At 39.2% G+C, this 21,703-nt stretch overlaps 1 protein-coding gene across 4 annotated transcripts in view; it reads left to right on the forward strand.

The window, feature by feature from the left end:
* The window catches only part of ARHGEF28 (Rho guanine nucleotide exchange factor 28), a 284,986-nt gene that overhangs the window by 141,286 nt on the left and 121,997 nt on the right, over positions 1-21,703 (forward strand). For all 4 annotated transcript variants that reach the window (XM_033110869.1, XM_033110870.1, XM_033110871.1 and 1 more), the window contains 2 exons: positions 8,810-8,862; positions 9,430-9,490. In XM_033110869.1, coding sequence (XP_032966760.1) covers positions 8,810-8,862; positions 9,430-9,490 — 114 coding nt within the window. The remainder of the gene's footprint in view (positions 1-8,809; positions 8,863-9,429; positions 9,491-21,703) is intronic.

The following is a 21,703-nucleotide window of genomic DNA, read 5'->3' on the forward strand; positions in this document are numbered from 1 at the left end:
ACCATCCCCACCCCATGTTGGAGATTGAGAATACATTGAGTGTTTTGTAGATTCCAGTAAGTCTTGCAGTCGAGAAACCTGTTGAACCTTGTTTAACCTAACAGTTCTCTAAATTGATCACAGAAGAACATCTTTTTCACAGTTCTTAGCATCTCCTGCAAGTGGCCTGTGGAAGGTACTTTGGAAATGCTGTTCTCCTCATCTTTACTGATCCTGCCCTTTCTAGATTTTATTTCCTCTTTTTTCATATCACCTGGGTTCTCTCTATCCATTAGGACAGTAATGCTCACATTGGGAAGGGGGGCAAGGAATTACTCATGGTCATCCTAAAAATTCAGACCACCCATGCCTTGCCACACACCTCACTTTACTTGGGGTGTTGCAGACTGTTGTCTATCTAGAGTCTATGAGGCCATAAAACAAAGCAGAACCATTTGCAATACCACTGACTACTCTATGAATCCATTTGCTTTATTATTATTATTATTATTATTGTTTTTTAATTTAAAAAAATCCCTGTCTGATTTGCTAACTGTCGTAACTTTTGTGTCACTAGTCTTTTACTTTATTGGTTTCTCCCTATTAATTATCTTCTACATTTTCATTAACAAAGAAATAGGGAGTTGGGATGGGAACATGTGTTCCAGTCATAAAGAAGAAAGGGCAAAATCATTTCCTTCAGGGTTGAGCCAGCAGCTCCAAGCGCAGGCTCAGATGGGTTTCCTCCCCATGATTCCATGTAGGAGGCAGGAGAGGTCATATGCAAGCCATAGTCTAGGCAGACATATGTGAGTCCAGCAGGCTTGTTCACTTATCCATTTAATAAATACTTATTGAGTGCCCACTGTGTGCCAGGCACTGTTCTAGGCATTGTTGATGTAGCAGTAACCAAAAAAGCAAAGAGGAAAAACCCTGGTCTCGAGAAGTTGATTGTCATTCAGTTTCACTCAACATTTGTTGAGTGCCAGGTACTGCTCTGCACTGGGGCTGCAGCTGCGAGCTGAGCAGTTTGTACATTCATGGAGCCCACATGCCAGTGGTCATGGAGAGGGTTATTTCTGGGAGTCAGGAGTCAATTTTCCCCATTTCATACATGAGGAAGTGGTAGCACAGCGAGGTCACATAACTTATCTGAGGAGACACAGCTTGCCCAGGCAGTCAGGACTCAGGCGAGTAAATTCTCTTACCCACGACACTAGAGAGTACCCACCACCCTTATGTAACAGAATATTCACCTATTGAGTCTTTGGACTGCTGATCTGGGGTGCTCTCCAGCGTTTGCCTGATGGGAAAGGTGCAACACTAGAATCATTGCCTTGAAATGAACTCTCTTCCACATGGCTGACTTGTCTCATAAAGTCCTCGTGGCAGGAAATTTGTGACCCACATGCACAGACATGTCCTGATGACGTACCAGCAACACACAGACTCTCAGCTCTGCCATGAGCTGGCTTCTGGGCATATGCAAGTTAATTTTCTCTTATGGAACGTGGCAGAGTGGGTGTGCCATTTAATACTTACTCCATAGTAAGGCTCACATGGAAACACACAGAGAGGCCCTGACCAGTATCTGACAGCGGTCAACGCTCTCGCATTATGAGTGCAAGTTACGATAAACGTGTGGCTAGAGTGGCTTCGTGGTGATCGTTGATATGTTGAGATACCAGGATATAGCTCTTTGTATCACAGTGACAAGGTGAGCATACTTTTCGCTTGAACATTGTTTAGATGAGGGTGCAGCACTGCTCTCTCTGTGTGCTCTGAGTGAAATATGAAGAGATTGTTGCATGTTGGAGTCTCTGTATTTGAATGTCTCCTGTGAGATATTATTGGGAAAACAAGAGGGCTTCTACCCATGCAGAATTTCCTTTAAGATTTTTCATTTTAAATACTCGTAAGTGTCATTTTAGAACTGTTGGGTATGGTTTCAATGTCTTATCAAGATGTAGGTCCTTTGCACCAGGATGGCTGGGACCGGAGGTGTTGGGAATTCAGGACAATATTAGGAAGGCTGTTCCGCAGGGGTGATTACTCAGGTGGTTCCACAGCTCTTCACCCCAGTGTGGAATATCCATCCCAGGACTTGATCAGCATTGTTCATGTCAGAGTCAGGTATTTGGGCATGTTCAAGACAATTACAAATCATACTCAGAAAATATACTTCCCAGCCCAAGGAAGTTGTTTGTAATTGTTTCTTTCATTGTACAAAGCAGCTCAGCCTTTTCTGTATTTTCTCTAGAGACTGACTCTGCCGACCCATTTTCTCTTCCTGCCCACAGGGGGGAAAATTCATCAAGGACAAAAATAAGATGTCAAGCTGATATAATGCTCATTTTGTATATTATTATAGTAATATTAGTATTTTCTCTCACACACACACACAAATTCTCCTCCTTGCTTCCCTTCCCCCTGTTTATCACAGAATTAAAGAATCATGGTTTGAGCTGGACAGAATCTGAGCTTCCTCAGAACTCACCAAGATACAACAAATTCTATTCACGTCTGGCTGTGGATGCTTTGTTCAAGCTGCATCAGATTAGCAGGCTGGGCGAAGGGAAAGGACAAACATCAACTAAGTAGATCAACTAAGGAGTCGAAGAGAGTTGAAATAAGCTTTAGTTGAAAATACAGTGATAGAGTTTCTTTCCTGAATTAAAATAGGATCTCAGTGTGATGTCTTAGGGACATAAAGGTATTTCCAAGACAAAATTGAATCTTATTTATATCTTGAAAAGGTGACTTGCCTCATTTTATTCAAGCAATTGAGTAAATGAGGAAAATTATGTCCTCATCTTAATTTGAAATGTAATGATTTACAGCTTCTGTCTAGTTGATTGTTGCAACTAAATTTTGGAGCTGAAGGTATTTTTTTTTTTTTTATCCCCCATGAATAAATACTGCTTGAGATTTGGGGAATGGGGGAAGTACACACTGGAGATGTACAAATAATCGATATTATAAAAACATATGAAGCGTAGTTACCATATGACTCAGCAATTACACTCCCAGATATGTACTCAAGAGAAATGAAAACAAACATCTCCATAAAAACTTGTATGCAAATGTTCATCGAAGCATTATTCATAGCAGCCAAAAAGTGGAAAAAAACCCAAATGCCACCAGCTGAGGAATAGGTACATAAAATGTATCTAAAAATGGAATAGTATTTGGCATTAAAAAGGAATGAAGTACTGATACATTACAACATAATAAGGAACCTTGAAAACATTATGCTAAGTGAAAGAGGCTGGTTACAAAAGACCGCCTTATGATAGCACACAGATTAGTGGTTGCCCAGGGCTAGGGTGAGAGTGGGGGAGGTTGGGGAAAAAGGGGTAATGAGTGACAATGGGCCCGGGGTGTCTTGTTGGGGTGATGATGAGAATGTTCTAAAATTGTGGCGATGATTGCACAACTGTGAATATATTAAAAATCATTGACTTATACACTTGGAATGGGTGAATAACATGGTATTGAATTATATCTCAATAAAGCTGTTATAAAAATGTACATATGGGGAGGAGTAGGTACTAAAACATGAACAGGGGTTTTATTGATATTTTTTTCATAGTCCTTTTCACATTTTCTTAAAGAATTACTTGTCTTGGCTCAAACATAGTATCCAATAATTTTAAAAGCTATTTATTTCAGAAAAGAGGTCTGAAATTCTTTCTGAAAGAATGCAGAGTACAACTATTAAAAATATGTTGTAAAAGAACACGTTTTGGAGTTGCTGGAAGGCAGGAATTTCTTCTCTCACCTTGACATCCTGTCCCTGGCTGCTGATCCTGCAGCGCAGGGACCCAATCAAGACTGTGGAATGGAATGGAATGCTGGGGCTTGTGGACTAATGGGGCTCCTGTTGGCATTTCTTTAGATAAGTGCCTCATTGTGTCTCCCAGTCCATATGTGTACTGGGAGGCCAAATGATTGTTCTTATTAGTATTCCTACTTTTAGGTAACAAAAGAAATGTAATTGGCATACTGAAACAGAAGGCGAAAGGGTTATAGTAGCCTCTGAATTAAGAATGATAGTTTTTCAAATTTGTTCCCTTCACCATGTTAATTCTCTGGCAGTTGTGAATTGGACATGCGCACTAAGCTAAAACATTAAAGTGATACATGAAAGTGAAGTCGTTGTAAGTGAAACACCAATGCATAATTGCAGAGGAAAGGGTGGCTTGGGGCTTACAGAGCTGCAGGGTGGGAGGAAGCAAAGGGGAAGGCATTCATCTGTCTGCAATCTGGCAGTGCAGAAGTGCTCATATTGCAAGTGTTTGAATTAGTAATTCAAAAAAGTAAACCACTTTCCCTCCCCTGGCCCACCTCCAGCCTGCTTCAGGATCCACCACATGTCATCAGCTATTTCAGGCCACCAGATCCAGGTGGACGAGAGAAGCATTTATTCAGTACCTGTAATGTGCTAGGCACTCTGCTTGGCACTGGGGATGCCAGTGTCAAGGCCAAAATCCGTTTGGACCCCGCCTTCCCAGATCTCATAGTCTATTGGGGAAAAAGCATTCAAAGACTATGAAGTACCCTAAAAGTTCCTCTGGGCGTTTGTGGGGTGAGTAGAACAAGCTGAGAGCACAACCCTGGTTTCCAGTTGTGCTTTGGATGCTTCCCTGCAAATCTAACCCAGTTGTGGGCTTCACTATGGAGAGTGGAACCCAAGGGTAGGGATGAAACAACAGTAGTTGTTGGGCTGGCTCTGATCACGATTGTTTTTGCCTCCTTCCTGGGGAAGGAGTCCGATGGCATGGCAAATGGTAGTTAAAGGAGAATACTGAGCATTTTCCATGTAAGCTTTGTCTTGGCTTAAGTCTAACCTCTGTGGTCCCATTTTTCAAAAGGCTTTGCACAGTGAGGCTTGTGCACAGAGTTGAGATCTATTAAGCTAATCTGTTTCTTAACAAGGCGCTGGTATTAATCTTACAGCTCCAAGTACTTAACCGTTTTTTGTAAACCTTGTTAGCTGGTGCAGTGTCACTGGTGATCATGAATATTAGAGATTATTTCTTCCATTATAGCTTGGCAGTAAATAAATATGTTTATGAAGTTGGTAAGTCTGATTTAGAGGGGCTAATCCTTACTTCTGGGTGGGCCTTGAAGGCAAGATTAATGGACCTTTAAAACAGAATAGCTTGGAGTTACTGATATCATTATCTGCTGAAGGTTGCTATAGCAATGAGTGGTTTCATTGCACTGTGCAGTTGGTGGTACAGTGGGTGAGTGTAAAAGGATCCTAGTAATTTAGCGGAAACTCTCTTGGAGCAATTTAATTAAACTCCATTAGAATGAGTACCAAATTCTCTTAAAGCTCTAAAATGTAGTTCTATATAGACCTAGATTAATTAAAGATACATTATTTTCCTGAATTTACACACTGTCACAAATACCTTTAATGGTTTTAGTGTAAAGGTTTTATAACTTTGTAAGTAATCTTTTAAATGATGAAGTACAAATTTTATGAAGACTTGTCTATTTTAACATAATTTGAAAATAAAACAACATTACATTTTACTATAAGGAAAAATGTAGGCTGGCAATGTACAAAGACTAGCTTTTTGAAAGGAACAGAAAGCTGGAGTCTGAATGTATTACCAGGGCTGAGTGACACATGCTTTGTTATTGCAAGCTGGATTACTAGACGATATAGCTTTCTTCATTAGCAATCTTGAATAAAATGTGTTCTATTCTTCTAAATCACTACTGTAGGTACAGGATTCTTTAGAAATGTGGAATCATCAAAATTTAAGAGCATATGGTCTGAAATGGTTTTAAAGGACAAAATCCTATTATCCTATAATGGACAAAATAAAAATGTGTTTGACTCTTGATGTCTGTGCAGACGTGTCTGTTGAAACTTTGGCTCTGGTTACTCTTCCCTTCTTTTTTTAACATTTTGGTGATATCTTCCCCACTTACCCAATTTTTAGGGTTTGGGTATGCATGTTTCAAAACAAACGGCCTACTATGTTCCTATAATGTGTTAAACAACATAGTAGGTGCTTCACATGAACTTTCTGCATCTGTGCAGTGTGAGGACTTTATCTTAATTAACTTAGTGTTTTGGACTTTGGCGCTTAAACAGCGGGCTTCTGAAGGGTGAAGTTGGCCCATTTTGGTCTTCCTATTGCTACCCATGTTGCCTGGCAGACGGTACTCTGCTGCCACCTGGAGGCCTTGTGTGGGGTGTGCATTTAAAGGTAGGCAGGGACACCCAGGGAACAAACGCTGCCAGGCTGGGTGTCATCTACCACCTTGTCCTTATTCCCTGTTGAGGTCAGTTGACATTGAGGCTATTACCTTTGCATTTTCCACTGTAGAGCTAATATGCACTATTAATTCAAGAGTGGTACACTACCGTAGAGTGTAAATATGTTATTACTTGTTTGATGTAAGGCAAATTGAAAGTTATTTTTTTTTATTAGTTTCTGGTGTACAGAACAATGTAATAGTTAGACATTTATACCCCTCATAAAGTGATAGCCCCTCTCCCCCAATCTACTACCCCTCTGACATCGTAAATAGCTGTTACAATTCCATTGACTCTATTCTCTATGCTGTACTCCTCACCCTGTGACTATATATTAAATTATAGTGGACATTCAATATTATTCAGCTTCAGCTTCAGGTGTACAGGCATCTACACCGTCCATGAAATGGTCTCCCTAAAAAAGACAAGTGCCCATCTGACACCCTACAAAATCTTTACAACATTATTGCTTATATTCCCCCAATTGTCTTTCAAATCCCCAGGGGATATTGTAGCTCCCAATTTGTGCTTTCTAATCCCCTCACCTTCTCCTTCATCTCCACTCCCCTCCCAGCTAGCAACCCTCAGTTTTTTTCTCTATATTTCTGGGACTATTTCTGTTTAGTTTGCTCATTTATTCTGTTCTTTAGATTCCACATATAAGTGAGATCATATGACATTTGTCATTCTCTGTCTGACTTATTTCACTTAGCAAAATGTTCTCTAGGCGCATCCAAATCTTACCAAATGGTAAGATTTCATTCTTCTTTATGGCCGAGTAATACTCCATTGTATAAATGTACCACAGTTTCTTTATCCAATCATCTATTGATGGGCATTTCTGTTATTTCCGTGTCTTGACTACTGTGAATAGTGCTGCAATAAACATAAGGGTGCGTATATTTTTTCGAATTAACGTTTTGGATTTCTCTGGATAGATACCTAAAAGTGGAATTGCTGGGTCATAAGGTAGCTCCATTTCTAGTTTTTTGAGGTACCTCCATACTGTTTCCATAGTGGCTGCACCAATCTGCAATCCCACCAACAGTGCATGAGGATTCCCGTTTCTCCACATCCTCGCCAGCACTTGTTTGTTGATTTATTGATGATAGCCATTCTGACAGGTCTGAGGTGGTTTTTATTTTCATTTCTCCAATGATTAGTAAGGTTGAGCATCTTTTCATACGACTGTTGGCTATCTGTATGTCCTCTTTAGAAAAATGTCTCTTCATGTCCTCTGCCCATTTTTAAATTGGTTTGTTTGTTTTTTTGGTGTTGAGTTGAATAAGTATTTTTTATAAATTTTGGATATTAACCCCTTATCAGATGTATCATTGTTATTGTTAAGTCGCTTTTAAAAATCACATCATGAAAAAAAAAAAAAAATCACATCATGCCAGTGAGAAAGTTGATTTCTCTACTCCATCCTTGCCTTAAGGAATAAACCAAGGCCTTATACTTTTTCTAAGCTAAAACACAGATGAAAACTACTGGCGTTGTTGCCAGGTACTGAGAATAAATCCACTCAGAGGTTTGAGGCTTCAGGCAACTTAAATTAATAAGAGTGGCAAAGTGGAGTAGGGAATGTCTAGTTGATGTATTTGCTGGGCAAACCAGTGGGGTTTCCCCAGAACTGGCATCAAGCAGGACCCTGGAGACAGCGGAGCTGAGGGGTCCAGAGCAGGGTCTTGGGGCCCACAATGTTGTATATTAATACACATTCAAGGCAAAGATGCTTAGCTGTCTGCCCTTCCTCAGGAGTCTCTAACACTTTTATTTTTCCTGGACCCAAACCTGCTTTTGGTGGTTATTTCAGCAACGGTGGCCCTTGTTTACCGGCAACTGGGTGTTCGGGAAGAGAACCAATCAGTCAAGGCACAGAGAAAAATACCTCTTAAGTGAAACTTCCTGTTCATCCCAGAACATCCTGACCACTGATGTTTCCAGGAAAGGCTTTATTCAGAAAGAGGGCACCCAGCATGCCTGAGGCTTGTCAGTACTCAGCCTGCCGCAGTCTGAGGTTGGAGCCCACGGGCTGCGCTGGTGTTTTCGACTTTGAGCAATGCCTGTGGAAAGGCCAGACCTCATCTAGAATGAATTATGCTTTTTCGAAATGTATGAAATCTGTGGTATTTGAGGAAATAGACATGTGGGATTTCCTCAGGTGGATATAAGTCATGTCGTTAGAATCTGCTATTTTGAAGAGCCTTTCTTCTGAATCAAGGGCATTTATTTACTTAATGATCTTTTTTTTTTTTTTTCCTTTCCTCAGGATTTCCTGTGAGAGCTCCTGGTCTTGTTTATATTTTGATCCATACATGTAATACCGGAGCAAGGGCAGTCAGGTTATGAGATACTCTGCTCTTCCTGAGAACTAATTTTTAAGAAGCTTAATCTAAAATCCTAGTTTCATGCAGACGGCCCTTAGGCAGTCCAATTATATTTGTCATCTGGTTTCTTTTTTACTTCCTCCTCCTCTTTTTTTTTTTTTTTTTTTTTTTAACGAAAGCTCCTATCAGCAGATCCTGATGAGAATTATTCCTCTTGCAGAGATTAAGAATTTGGTGTCCAGCAGATCATCGCCTGAACAGGAGGATGTAAAGGTAATGATTCCCTGCCCTGCTTTGTTCTCTGCACTTCTCTCCAGAAAAGTAGAAGTGACGATCTAGTGGTCATCATTTTTCTTTTTTTAGACCAGTAAAACCCAGGGACGTGCCCTAAGTCTCATTCAGAATAACCTGAAATTCTGTTTCCTTTATCGAATTTTGCATCTCTACTCTTTATGAACAAACCTGGCTATCTTTCTGGGTTGTAGTTGTATATGCAAGATGACTTAATACATTTTCCAAAACAAATTTGTACTTGAAGATTGATAGTCACAGGTGTTTGCCAATAATGCAATTGCTGGCATAAACTTTGGAGAGATTCTCTGAGAATAAGGTATGGATAGCTTTCAGGCATGTTTCAGCTTGGGACAAATCCTTTCTTTATTTTCTGCTCTTAAATAATATTAATTAAAGACAAGACTGGTTTTCTGCTTATATGTGGTGATACATGTAACATGTCTTTACTGATGTTCTTTGACATGGTTTTTCTGGTTAAAAAAATAAGGCAACACTAATGTGCCATATAGCAATTTTAAAAAACCCACCTGACTTTGTCTTTTCCAGGGTGTGAAAAGTTTGGTGGTTCAACTAAATGAACATGAAGACCAGGACAGTCTAGATTCGGGTATGTTCCAAAACATTGCTTTCCCTTGCACTCACAGGGGCGTCACAGTCCCAAGTATACAGAGGACAGGAAAAAAATATATTTTAAAGTAAAATCTTCCGTCTTGGGAGCCTTGTCTATTTCTTGAAACCTACCCAGATGCATTTTCTTTGCAGCATGACATCAGGGGTTGAGTCTCCATTTACAATCTAAAAAACAGAACAAATCAAGACAGCAATGACAGCTTTTCCCGAGCAGTTTTACTCTGAGCCAGCTCTGGGTTGGAACTTGTCATATGTTGTTACCTTGTTATTCCTATGAAGTAGGCACTGCCAGCTTCAGTTTTAGGTGAAGTGATGCCCCACTGTTGGAGAGTGAGTGCTGGAATCGAGACCCAACTTCCTTCCACCTGGCCCTGACATCCATGAGCTTACCACCCAGTGGGGGCCCCTTGGAGCTGAGCCTCCAGAAAAGACCAGAGGGTGCAGGTGTTATATGGGTGCCCTTTCAAACGAACCAGGAGCCCCCTTGGCACGGTGAAGGCAGTTCCTCCCATGGACCTGGAAATTCTCATCTGCTCACGTGCATTCTAGTTCACAACTCCCTGAGAGCACCTCCCCAAATCTCTTCCCCAGACATTTTCTAATTCTTCGGGGCTAATTTGGGCCCCAGACTGCTCTTTTGAGTTAGAGCCTGCTGAAGCTGTTGTGGGCTGTGCAGACACACCTGCGGGGCTATCTGCAGGTGCCTCCTCTGGGCACCTGGCTGGCCTATGCAGGCCTCTGGGGCTGTAAGTGGAAAGCAGATAAGCATGAACTTGCCTAGTTTGATTCTTCAGGCTCAGCAAAGCCGAGGCAGCTTACATACCTGGAAAGCACAAGGGTGAGGCAGTCTTAGGAGCTACACACGGTGCAGTGGTGGTGGTGGTGGTATTGGGGGTGGTGGTGAAGTGCTCAGGCTGATGTGAAACCAGGGAAAACCAAGACAGTGCCCGGGGTGAGTTTAATAACAACGGTGGTGGGTCTGCAGAGCCTAGTGGTCAGGACTCACTGGCGGCAGTGGAGTCTTGTTGGCACATTTGGCGGGCACAATCCACAGCAGTTACAATAGTTGGGAAGTCATGAAGCAGGGTGAGGGGGAGCATCCTCACATCGGTTGGCTGTAGTGCGGGTAGCTTGGCTACAAGCCAGAGGCGGTTTGCTGGGTCTCCTTGCGTGAGGTACTACGGAAATTAGACCGTACCCAGAAACTTAGACTGTACCTAGCAACATGCACACCTTTAATATTTCTGCTCCATAAGGTGAGAGGAATAATGTACTTCTGGCAGGGGGAGGAGGAAGGAGATTTGAATAGGAGGGATAACCTTCTCCGTGCAGATGACTGCTGTGGGCTACTGAAACCAGGAGCGTATCAGCTGCTCCTGCATGCAGGATGTTTCGTCTACAAATTGCATCATGCTCCCAGGAATGTCAGCTTTGAAGAGTGTTTACCAAGACAAATTGCTGGTGGGGGAGGAGTGCTGGCTGTTCAAAGTACGAACTAGCAGCATTATTTTAATTTTAGGCTTTACAAACACACTCCATTCTCAAACTGGTCTACTTGCTGGGTATGCCCAGCAAGACATGTGTTAAGGAAACTGTAGTAGCCTGACTGGGGGTTGTGTCAGTAACATCACTGTGTCCGAGGAGCCTTGTAATGAAGGATCTGAGAAAGACAGATGTGTATGATGCTAATCCAGCGGTTTATGAAAGGGCCATGAATGATTGTTCCTTGTGCTAACATTTGCTTTCTTGTTTATTTAAACTTTTTGGGTTAAAGAAAGTCACCTGACTTTATGCAAAGAAAAGTGCTAATACATTTTAAAAGAACCTTCTGAGACAGAGAGGGGGGCAGCAAGCAGTGAGCAGTAGTCAGGAGGTAAGCTGGAGTCTGGAACTGGAAACAGCTTTTCCTCAAGGCCACTTCCAAACTGTTTTGTTATTTTCTATGTTCTTATATCCTGCCCAGTCTCTAAGGAAATGCTGATACATATGCGGTTGAGGTATATGTCTTTGCTGATTTGTGTTGTTTAAAATGCTGTGATGTGAGTGTAGTATGGTCTCGTAAACTATATCCGAGCTGTTTTAATAGAACTTTCTGTGATAATGGACATGTTCTATAGATGGACCATTCAATATGGTAGCCAATATGTTTACAGAATATGTGATACGTGACTAGTGTAACTGAGGAACTGATTTTTAAATTTTATTTAATTTATTGCACTAGAAGTTCCCTTTGTATTGTTGTTGTTAGCCCATCAGAGCATCAAGAATCATATTGGCCATTAGTTTATACACTGAAAATGTTGATTGGAGGGATAATGTCTCAGGTGGATCATGGTTATTAAGCTCCTTCAAGCCAGTGCCCCGCGGCCACCTCAGCGATCAGTGACAGCCGGATCGCATGTATGGTGAGTCCAGGAGTGGCGGCTCTGCTCTCTGTGGATGCTGTAAGGGCCTGGTGTTTTCCTCAAAGGGGGAAAATATCAGCTGAAGAGCTGGGATCCGATCCTGCGGCTGCCACCCTGGATAGTGGGACTCCTCAGTGTACAGTTCCTTTACATTGTAGGCAGATAGAATGGGGGGAGAGGGTAAAGCATTTGGACGAAATAGAAAAAGAGAAGGTAGCTGAAATGGATCAGTACAGAAATTAAGAAGGAAAACAGGGTCCATTTGGCTCAAGGGTCCATTTAGTCCCGCATAGAAGTATATGGAACCAAATATGACTAAGAAATAGAAACTCAGTAATGGGCAACAGCAAATGCTATGCCAAGGAGAAGGGAAGAGAACCTCCAGCAGGAACATGTAGACAACCTGTGGGAATACAGTGGGATGGCTGAGCTTTGGCCGCCCTATTGGAATCCCAACTGCAAACAAAGATGCATAAACCATCACAGGTCAGCAAAGCTGTAAATGGCTTGATTACTTGCTCTCTTGCAAACTCTGTTTTTGAAAGGTTGAATCTGAAAAAATAAAACCATGTGCCTGGTTAGAAATTAAGATTTTCAAGTAAAAGTTAAGTTCATGCCTGAGGGCTATGAAACAAAGGTGCCAGTATCTCAGGTGAATTATAGAAGCTCCTAGAAGGTGACACTCCTGCTATCTCAGCAAGTGATATTCAAGAGTGTGAGTGAGGTTGTATGTGACAGCCCAGATTTAGTGACACTCATACTGAACCTGCTTTTCCTGCAGTAATTTATCAGCCATGGCTGCATTGGTCTAAAGATTATTTGAAACTTACTTGGCAAAAGCTGTATATTGTATGACTATTTGGGTGAGGAAAAATATGAAGGATTTGGTGAAACTGACTTATTAAAACAAGAAATGTGTGAGCCTATTTTAACTTTCCTCATGGGGGTGGGAGGTAGGGCAAGACCCTAAGGAAGGTGGTAATGCCTTGGATGGCATCAGTCTTTTTACTTGGGAAGTCCCAGTACCTTGATGCTCTGCGCATGAAGCAGTGCCATATCTGCTGTTCCACGTTTGGCTGGCACAAGTGCCAGAGAAGATTTTAAACATAATATTGTGTTAAGTAAGCTTTTTGAGGAAAAATTAACCTTTTAAAATTATACAAGTAATAAATGCTTACAGTTGAAAAATTAGAAATTTTAGAATGAGTAGAAAAAAAAAATCCTTATAATTTTCCCACTCCAAAGCAGCTACTATTAAATGTTGGTATGTTTCCAACCAGTATTTTCCCCATGCATCTATTGTTTACACAGTTGTAATCATGCAAACAATAGAATTTTATGTCCTGTTTTATTCATTTGACATTATATACCACAATGAAGCTCCATTTTAGAAGGTAGCTTAAAACAATTCTGTACATCTTTCTACAAAAAAATATGGATTATTTTTCTAAGAAGAAAGGTAAAATGTCATAGAGTCTCCTCACAAGTATATTTATTGGCCAGAAAAAAAACCCCTCCTATTTATAGTATTTATTATTTGATTTTACAGAGTGGCCAAGTTGTCAGTATGTGCTGAGGCTCGAATCCCAATTATTCTGTAACACTTTGGGTCACTTCATTGCTATCATTGTTTGTTACTTATACGTGATATGAGAAAAAGAAAGCATCTTAGTGGGTGTTGGGACAGGGAGGGTGGGCACGAGGGAGACAGATGAACCAAAACAGGATGTGGAAGGAAACCTGATTTGATACCCCAAAACCCATCCAGACCAGTCGGGAAGAGAAGGAAGCAGAAACAAACAGAAACAAACAGCAAGAAGTGAGGTGTTTCAGATTGTTCAATCTAGATGACACAGGCTTCCGTGATTATAGACAAGACCAAGAAGGAGAAACAAAGACCCCACACAGGAAGCTTAAGAAAGCATCAGCAAAGGGAAACTGGAAGGAAATTATTGGAAGATCCAAAGGAACAGCCCCTCTAGAAGAGAATGTTGGGTGTAGCACAAACCTCTTTTCCCCAGATCTCCATTTGTGGATCTGGCTGGGAGAGGTCCAGGCAGTCAATAATGCTAGTTTGGCCGACCACCGAGTAAGTAGGATTAATTAGGTTAATCTTTCTTTCTTTCTTTTTTTTTTTATGTTAACTGAAAGTTTGGAAATGGAATTAATGCTATTAAGCTATACAAGCTTATAAAACAAGCTGTTTGTTTTTTAAGTTGCTTGTGAAAATTAAGTTTTGGGATGGTTGCCAAGGGTGGAATCTTGAGATCTAGGACCCAGGTTAGTGGAAGCTGGCCCTCTGTTGGTGATTATTTGATAACACCTGTGTATCTATGTTGAGATCTCAAGAATGTTACATGAAACATGAAAGAAAAAAGAAAGAAAGAGAAACTTAGCAGAGCTTTTACTCTTCTGAAAAATAAGTTTTCAAGCCTAATTTTTGGCAGATCTCTCTCTATGCCCCAGGCTACAGAAGTTTCTGTGGATTCTTTTTTCTTTTCAATTTTTTTGGGGGTCATCTCTCTACCACAAACCAAAGCTTACCAGTGATTTGGTTTTGAAATAAAGAGGCCTGGGATGGAAACATATCCCAAGAAGACTACTGGGAATGCAAAGTTATTTGTAAAAATTCTGACTCAAATTTTATTCCTTTTGTTCACGTCAGTGAAATTTTCTTACTGCAGTTGTTGAGGTTTAAAAAAATTTTTTTTTGGTAGAAGAAATTGCTGACTTACTGGAATTCTGCTAAGTGGTGTAAGCTCAACTTGGATCTCTTATCACGAATGTCCTGCCTTTTATATTTAAGGCTTCATTGTTTGGATAAAATTCTCTTTGTGGGATGTGAGTAAAGCATTTTTGTTAAATTAGACAATTGGAGTATTTATTGGCAGACTTTTATCCCATAAATCAAAAGAAAGAATTTGGGGATTTTAAGGTTAATATATACTATAGACTAGGACACATGAAATTAAAGCCTTACTTGAAGTATATAGTCTATCATATTGTTGTCTTCTGATTTAAAAAAAAAAAAAAGCTGTATTAAATTATAATTCCCAAGTATGGGAGGCAATGATGGGTCTAATGTCCTGCCTAATGTTTGCTCACCAAGGTTTTTTTTAAAAAAAAGCAAAATGAAAGTGAGTTAAGATTATGAGTTGCTAATCTAAGTACTCAGTTAGCCTATGGTTCTAAACTCTTCCAAGTTTTAATTCCAGTGGAATTACCTTGGAGCTTTAACAATAATGAAGCCTAGATTCACCCCTAGAGAAGTCTGATTTAATTGGTCTGGAGTGCAGCGTGTGCTTCCAGAGTTCTAAAAGCACCCCAGGTGATTCTCAGGTGGGGTCAAGGTTGGGAGCCATGGACATAGTTCCTTCAGGGAACTCTGCTCTGCTGAAATCATCCCTGACTTACAGGGTTTTCCGTGTTTTTGGAGTTGGGGAGATGTGGTTCTCCTTTTATCTCAATAGATTATAAACAAATAATGGAAGCCAATTTGTATTAGGTTTGCAGACTTTTAATGGTTGTCACCATCAATATCATCATAGATCTGTGGGAAATGTGAAAACTTTGGGGAAAAAATGGTTGAAAAACTTTCCCAACTACTTGAACCTCGGTGAGATGGTTGATTTGAGGTACACAAATTAGGCTGAAGGGAGTTGGGTTTACACTAATGTCGTAAGAGCATTACAATGGTGCCCGATGTTTTTGGCATTATTACCTATAGTAGAATCTAAATCGCAGTTTTCGTTTCACAAACTAGTTAATCTGTGAAATGTAATTGAAAGAGGAGAAAGAATAGCAGTTTTTTCTCTGAACTCTCAATTTTTCATTCTCTAAAATAAAATCCTCAACTCCAAACAAACCAGCTTAGTGAATAAAGTCCATAAGTTCCATCCCTAAAGATTCTATTTTGATGTTTAAATCAAATGACTAGCTTATAAATTTCAAACAAGTGTAACATTTTAAGGAAGCTACAACTAATTTATGAAACAAATGAAAAATATGAAATGTATTCGAGAAATAGCATTTATAAAATTTTTATATGGAAAGTTAAAATTCCACCCAGGGATTTCTTCTCTTTTGCTTTAATGAAAGAATTGCCCTCACAGAGGAATCACTGGATTGTGGGCTTGATTGCAGTGTAAATGTGTTTATGTGTGTTTAGGCTTGCTTTTTACTGAGTACCAGTGGTTAATCCCTTGAAAGGGACTTTAGGGCAATTAAGATTCTGGGTAGCTTTAATGCCAGGGAGCACAAGATCCAACAATTTATTGGGACAATTTGCTTTAACTTTTAGAGTGGCTAATTTAGAAGGTATTTTTATGAAACATGGCCCCTTCAGGCATGAGCAAGAAAGCAATCAGGGGGGTGGCTGGTTAGCTCAGTTGGTTACAGTGTGGTGCTAATAACACCAAGGTTGCCGGTTCGATCCTCGCATGGGCCACTGTGAGCTGTGCCCTCATTAAAAAAAAAAAAGAAGAAAGAAAGAAAACAATCAGAATTTATTCTTCATTATAGGAAATCCTACTGAAGAATATGAGTAGCTAAAGTATAAAGAAGTGAAGCAATCAGAGTTTGAATAGGAGTCCCAGTAGTAAATAATCTGTTGTTTCTTTATAATATTTAAAATAACAAACAAAAAATTAGAATAAAGAGTGAAGTTAAAGGTATCTATAACTTGAAAAGGAAACTTCAAGCAAAACTAGTTGGGCTTCCTCCAGGTTCTTGAGATTTGTGTGCCAAGAGGGTTTCTGCTGATATGAGGTAGACTTACCTGCCCACTGGTGGTACATAGTGGGTGGGATGGTGCAAACTGTAGTAACTTTGGAAATGAGTAGAGTCTGTAAGAATAACGGCAAAAGAAACTATACCTAAGCACTGTCCTCTAGGTGATAAAGTTGTTTCCCACAGGGGTCCAGGTTAACAATTCTGATACCACAATAAATGTGTACTGCAAATGAACAATTAAGTAAATGGATTACGGATAGTAGGTGCTAGGTTCCTCATTCTTGGAGTGGGAGTTTATAGATAACAAGGGGAGGAGGCTAGAATGATTCATGTGCTAATGAACTAGAGTTGTAGACATCAGTATATCAGTATGTACTCATAACTAGTTAATATAGACACGCGTGGTTGCATAGAGAAATATTTCTAGATATATGTAGATATATGTGTATACACATAAGTTAGGACACACACACACACACACACACACACACACACACACACACACACACACACATTTCCTTGCCCTGTTAGTTGAGAGGACCTAAAAGTAACAACACTCCAGCAGCATATACAAGATGAGTAACCCTTTATTTAAAACTGGGAGTATCCGTTACATTTTGTGTGCATTTTAGCTTCAGAACTGTGGAATTGATAGTTCAGAGTTTATGTTAACATGATTTAAATTCTTTGCTCATTTTATACCTTATACTTAACTTATTTACATGTGAATAACCATTTAAAAGTATAGAACAAGTTGAACTTTGAATGTTAAAACTGATAAAATAAGTTCGTGAATACTTTCATGGCATGTAAGAAACTTTTGGGGCAGATTTGGGAAAATTGGAATTGGAACACTATCAGAATAAACTTAAAATGTAATTTTTAAAATTTATTTAATTAAATTTATTGGGGTGACAGTGGTTAGTAAAATTATGTAGGTTTCAAGTGTACAATGCTATAATACATCATCTATATATCACATTGTGTGTTCACCACCCAGAATCAGTTCTCCTTCCATCTAAAATGTAATTGTAGATATTGCTCTCACGAAGTGTCTCGGCTTTTCCTACTTCAATGAATTTTTTTCTTCTTAGACTATAACAAGATACGTTCCTACCCCTCCACCCTTTCTCTGTCCATTTATAGTTCATATCCTTGCTTCTCCCACCTCCAGGGCTCTTCACATTCACTATCCACAGCTGCTTCTCCAAGATAAATGAAATAGTCCTCATAATTTATTGTTCAAAAAAACTTTGCCAATTTGTGCGAATTCTTTCCTTTCCAGTTATTCCTAGGAACTTCATGTTTAAAATAAAATGAGGTTCACCAATGATCTTTTTTTCCCTTAAGAGAATCATCTTAAGTAGAACTGATGTCTATAGCAATATGAAACACTGGTGGAAGCTTTGACAATACAATTCTTTAATATGTTGCTTCAGCTAGAAAAACTATTATTTTCCTGTCCTGAAGTGTTTGGGGTATTTCCTTCTTATACTACATGTGGAGATAGCATAATATGAGTAATGCCGCCTTGTTTGGATTTCTAGATCATATCTATTTTTTTCCTTAGACAGTAGGGTGATATAAGGAGGAATATTGGAACTTCTGAAGGGGCATGCAGGTTTTTTTTTTAAAAAATTAAGTTAATAGATGTAGATGAGAAATAAAAAATAAACTTCCTTACCTTTAAAGTAAGGTGATATTATTAAGAATTCCAATTTATGACAACAGTAGTTGCACCATGATCCCAATTCATGTCTAATATATGTGAATGCAATTTTATGGGCTCTGTTAAAAAAATAAATGGGGAGGTAAGGAAAAAATAATCATTTAAACCTCGGGTGGCTCCATTCATGTTTGCACGCTGTGAGTAGAGTATCCCTGAGTAAGTGCTGAAGATGTGGATGTGCTGTTTGCACTTGCTTCTCAGTGTGAGCACGTCTTACCTCATGGACATGAGCCATGCTTTCTAAGATCCTCATTTCTGCATAACGTGGCCTCTCAAAGACAGCCATTTCACCTGGTGCCCGACCAGAGTAATGGTGTTTTCCAGTGAACAACAACTTGTATTGAATTTAGATGACATGGTGCCCTTCTAAGGGATTTTTGAGGAAGATTTTGACCATCTCTGATTTTCACCTAATGCTAGAACGTGAGACTACAGAGCCTTGTTGCTGTGCTCAAGGTGCCCAGCATAGGAGTTTCCTGGCATTAGGCGTCTTGCCTCCTCTTCTCTGTATTTTTAATGAACTTTTCCCAAGAATGGCGTCCAGCTGTGTGAAAAACTGTGGGCTCTGGTGGTCAAACCGGGAGTAGAGAAAAACAACAAATCTTCCTCCTCCTCTTTCTGCCTGGTATGATCTTTTTTTTTTTTTTTTTTTTTTGGAATTGCTTTGTCTCAGTTTTGAAAAGCTGTTACTTCTGAGGTAAAGCTAAGAACAATACTTCAGTGGCTATAATGTATTATAGAAGAGAAATATAATGAAAGGGAAATTTATACTTAATATTTAAACTAAAACTTACTGGAAACCGATGTTCTTTACTATTATCTCACTTAATCCTCAAAAATCTTTGAAATACAGATGTTATGATTCCGTTTTATATGAAACAACTGAGGATCAGAAAGTATGAGTGATTTGATTAGGGCCACTAGGCAAGTAAGTGACAGAGCCACTGTTTGAGCCCAGATATATATACGTACATATATATACGTATATATACACGTGTATATATATATGTACATATATATATATATACGTACACATATGTACGTATATATATATATACACACACGTATATATATATATATACATATGTATATATATCTCTATCTCTCTCTCTCTATATATATATATAGAGAGAGAGAGAGAGAGATATATATCTGGCTCCAAAAACCCATATATTTTCTTTTTGGCTTGTGGCCCTTAAAAATATGAGTTATGACACAGTTTATGCCCTCAAGGAATTTCAGGTCCCATTGGAGGATAAGAAAAGTGTACAAATACTATAATTCAAATCAAAATATAAATACCCTTCTAAGGAGGTTTACTTTTATCAAGGTTGAAAGGTAGGTGAGTTCTTTAGATGAGGAGAATCATGGAAAAGTTTCCTTCTATGTGGGTCTTCCAGAAAGCTGAAACTTCAGTGCAGCTGTGTCTTCTCTGGATGATTATAACTTATAGAGGTTACATCAATCTTAAGTAAGGATTTTCTAATTAAAGGGGACTGATGAAATCATTCATATACTTGCATTGTAGTGGTATATATGATATCTGGTGAGAAAGTGGCCTTGGGGATATATCATCGAATTCTACCAACTACAATTACCATCAGCCAGAGAAAGCAAAGATATTAACCCATTAATTATGAATGAGATGTAAATAACATCTTGAATTAAATTAAATATTGGCACAATGGGAAAAAAAGTCAACTATTATAGAAGAAAGGAGGATAAATGACCCACATTCAGGAGAAATTCTTCGATCATCAAGAAAACGAGCTGGGCTAAAAATAAAAAGGGCTGTGTTTACAATATTTTCTTTTTTCACTTCATATGTTAACTGAACTAAATACAGCTGATCAGTGGAAATCATTTCATTAAAATATTTTTATAAATAGTAAAACAAATAAGATTAGAAAATTTCTTACTTGGTTTCTCACATGTATTGGTTGGGTCGGTCTAATGGTTCTGTCAGAATAATTTCCATAGCAATAATCAATTGATATGTAATTGGTCAGCAAGGACTGTGCTTTGAGGAAAATTAGATTAAGATGGACCTATCTGGATATAGAAATGCATTTTACAAAGGTCTTTCATAACGCTCTTTGCATCGTCCTAAATGTCTTCTTACCTGTCTCCTATGGTCAAGAGAGGAACAGCCTGCTCTAGTTTGTTGACCTGGGACTTACCTAGTTAAGTGGCTCTAAAACTTCACCTTGCATGAGAATGAGAAAGACAACTCTTTCTTTTCAATTTGGTGATTGTCTGTACTGGCGGAGTTTCCCTTTCTTTGGTCTATGGACATCTCTGAGCCAGCCAAGGGTACTTGGATCTATGCACACTCCAAGTATTGCCAGGAGCCTTAGAGAAAAATGAGTTTTGTCCACCCATAAGTACTGCTCTTTTCTCAGATGTAGATGCTGTCGTGATGAATAAAATGCAAATATACTTTCAAACATTCTACAGGAGTTCAGGTCGCTTTTTGTCAAGATACATGTTTTCAGTAGGAGAATATTAAAAATACTACAGCTGTCATATAAAGATTCTTCATCCACAGGTTGAGACTAATAAGTGTAAATCATTCATGCATTCATTCATTCAGCACACGCCTACACTGCCCCTGGCACTGTTCTAAGCCCTAACACTGAGAATGAATAGAAACACCACAATAGTTTCTTATTAAAGATCCATATGGACTAAAAATCTCTTACCTGATGTAAGGGGTGAGAGTAATTTATCCTTACAGTTGTACCCAGCAGCTTAAGAACAATACGTGATTCTTCAAATAAAAGGACACAAAATAGAAAATGTGTTAATGTTTGTTTTTACTTCTTTGTAATGCTTACAATCATCTTTTAGTTGTATTTTGTACAATTGTGGGTTATATTTATGTAGCAAACAATATAAAAGCCCAGTAGTGATTTATGTAATTCTGATTTTGGTTTAAACTTGAAATTAAGTGGTTTCTCCCCTTTCGCCACTTCTCTCTGTGCCCCTCACCCAACCCTTAGCAATCAGACAGGATTAGCTGTCATGGAGCAGGTTATGCTTCTGTTTTCTTACACAGCATAGGGCCATAGTGCCAACAATTTGGGAAATAATTGAAGGGATGAAGGTTAATGAGTCATGTATTGCTATGTTCCACATCTGCCAGGTCGAACAGATCCTCATATTGTTTCCACTCTCCTTTAGTGTATTTGAGTGTCAGATGACCTCACAAAACAAAACAAAACAATACTTCTTGCTATCACTACTACTAAAAGAAACGCTTTAGAGACTTCCCTATGAGACTTGGGGTAGATTTTTCCACCCCCTGCTGTTGGTCTTGGTTGCT

This window comes from Rhinolophus ferrumequinum, chromosome 7, assembly GCF_004115265.2.
Source record: "Rhinolophus ferrumequinum isolate MPI-CBG mRhiFer1 chromosome 7, mRhiFer1_v1.p, whole genome shotgun sequence".
Taxonomy (NCBI): Eukaryota; Metazoa; Chordata; class Mammalia; order Chiroptera; family Rhinolophidae; genus Rhinolophus; species Rhinolophus ferrumequinum.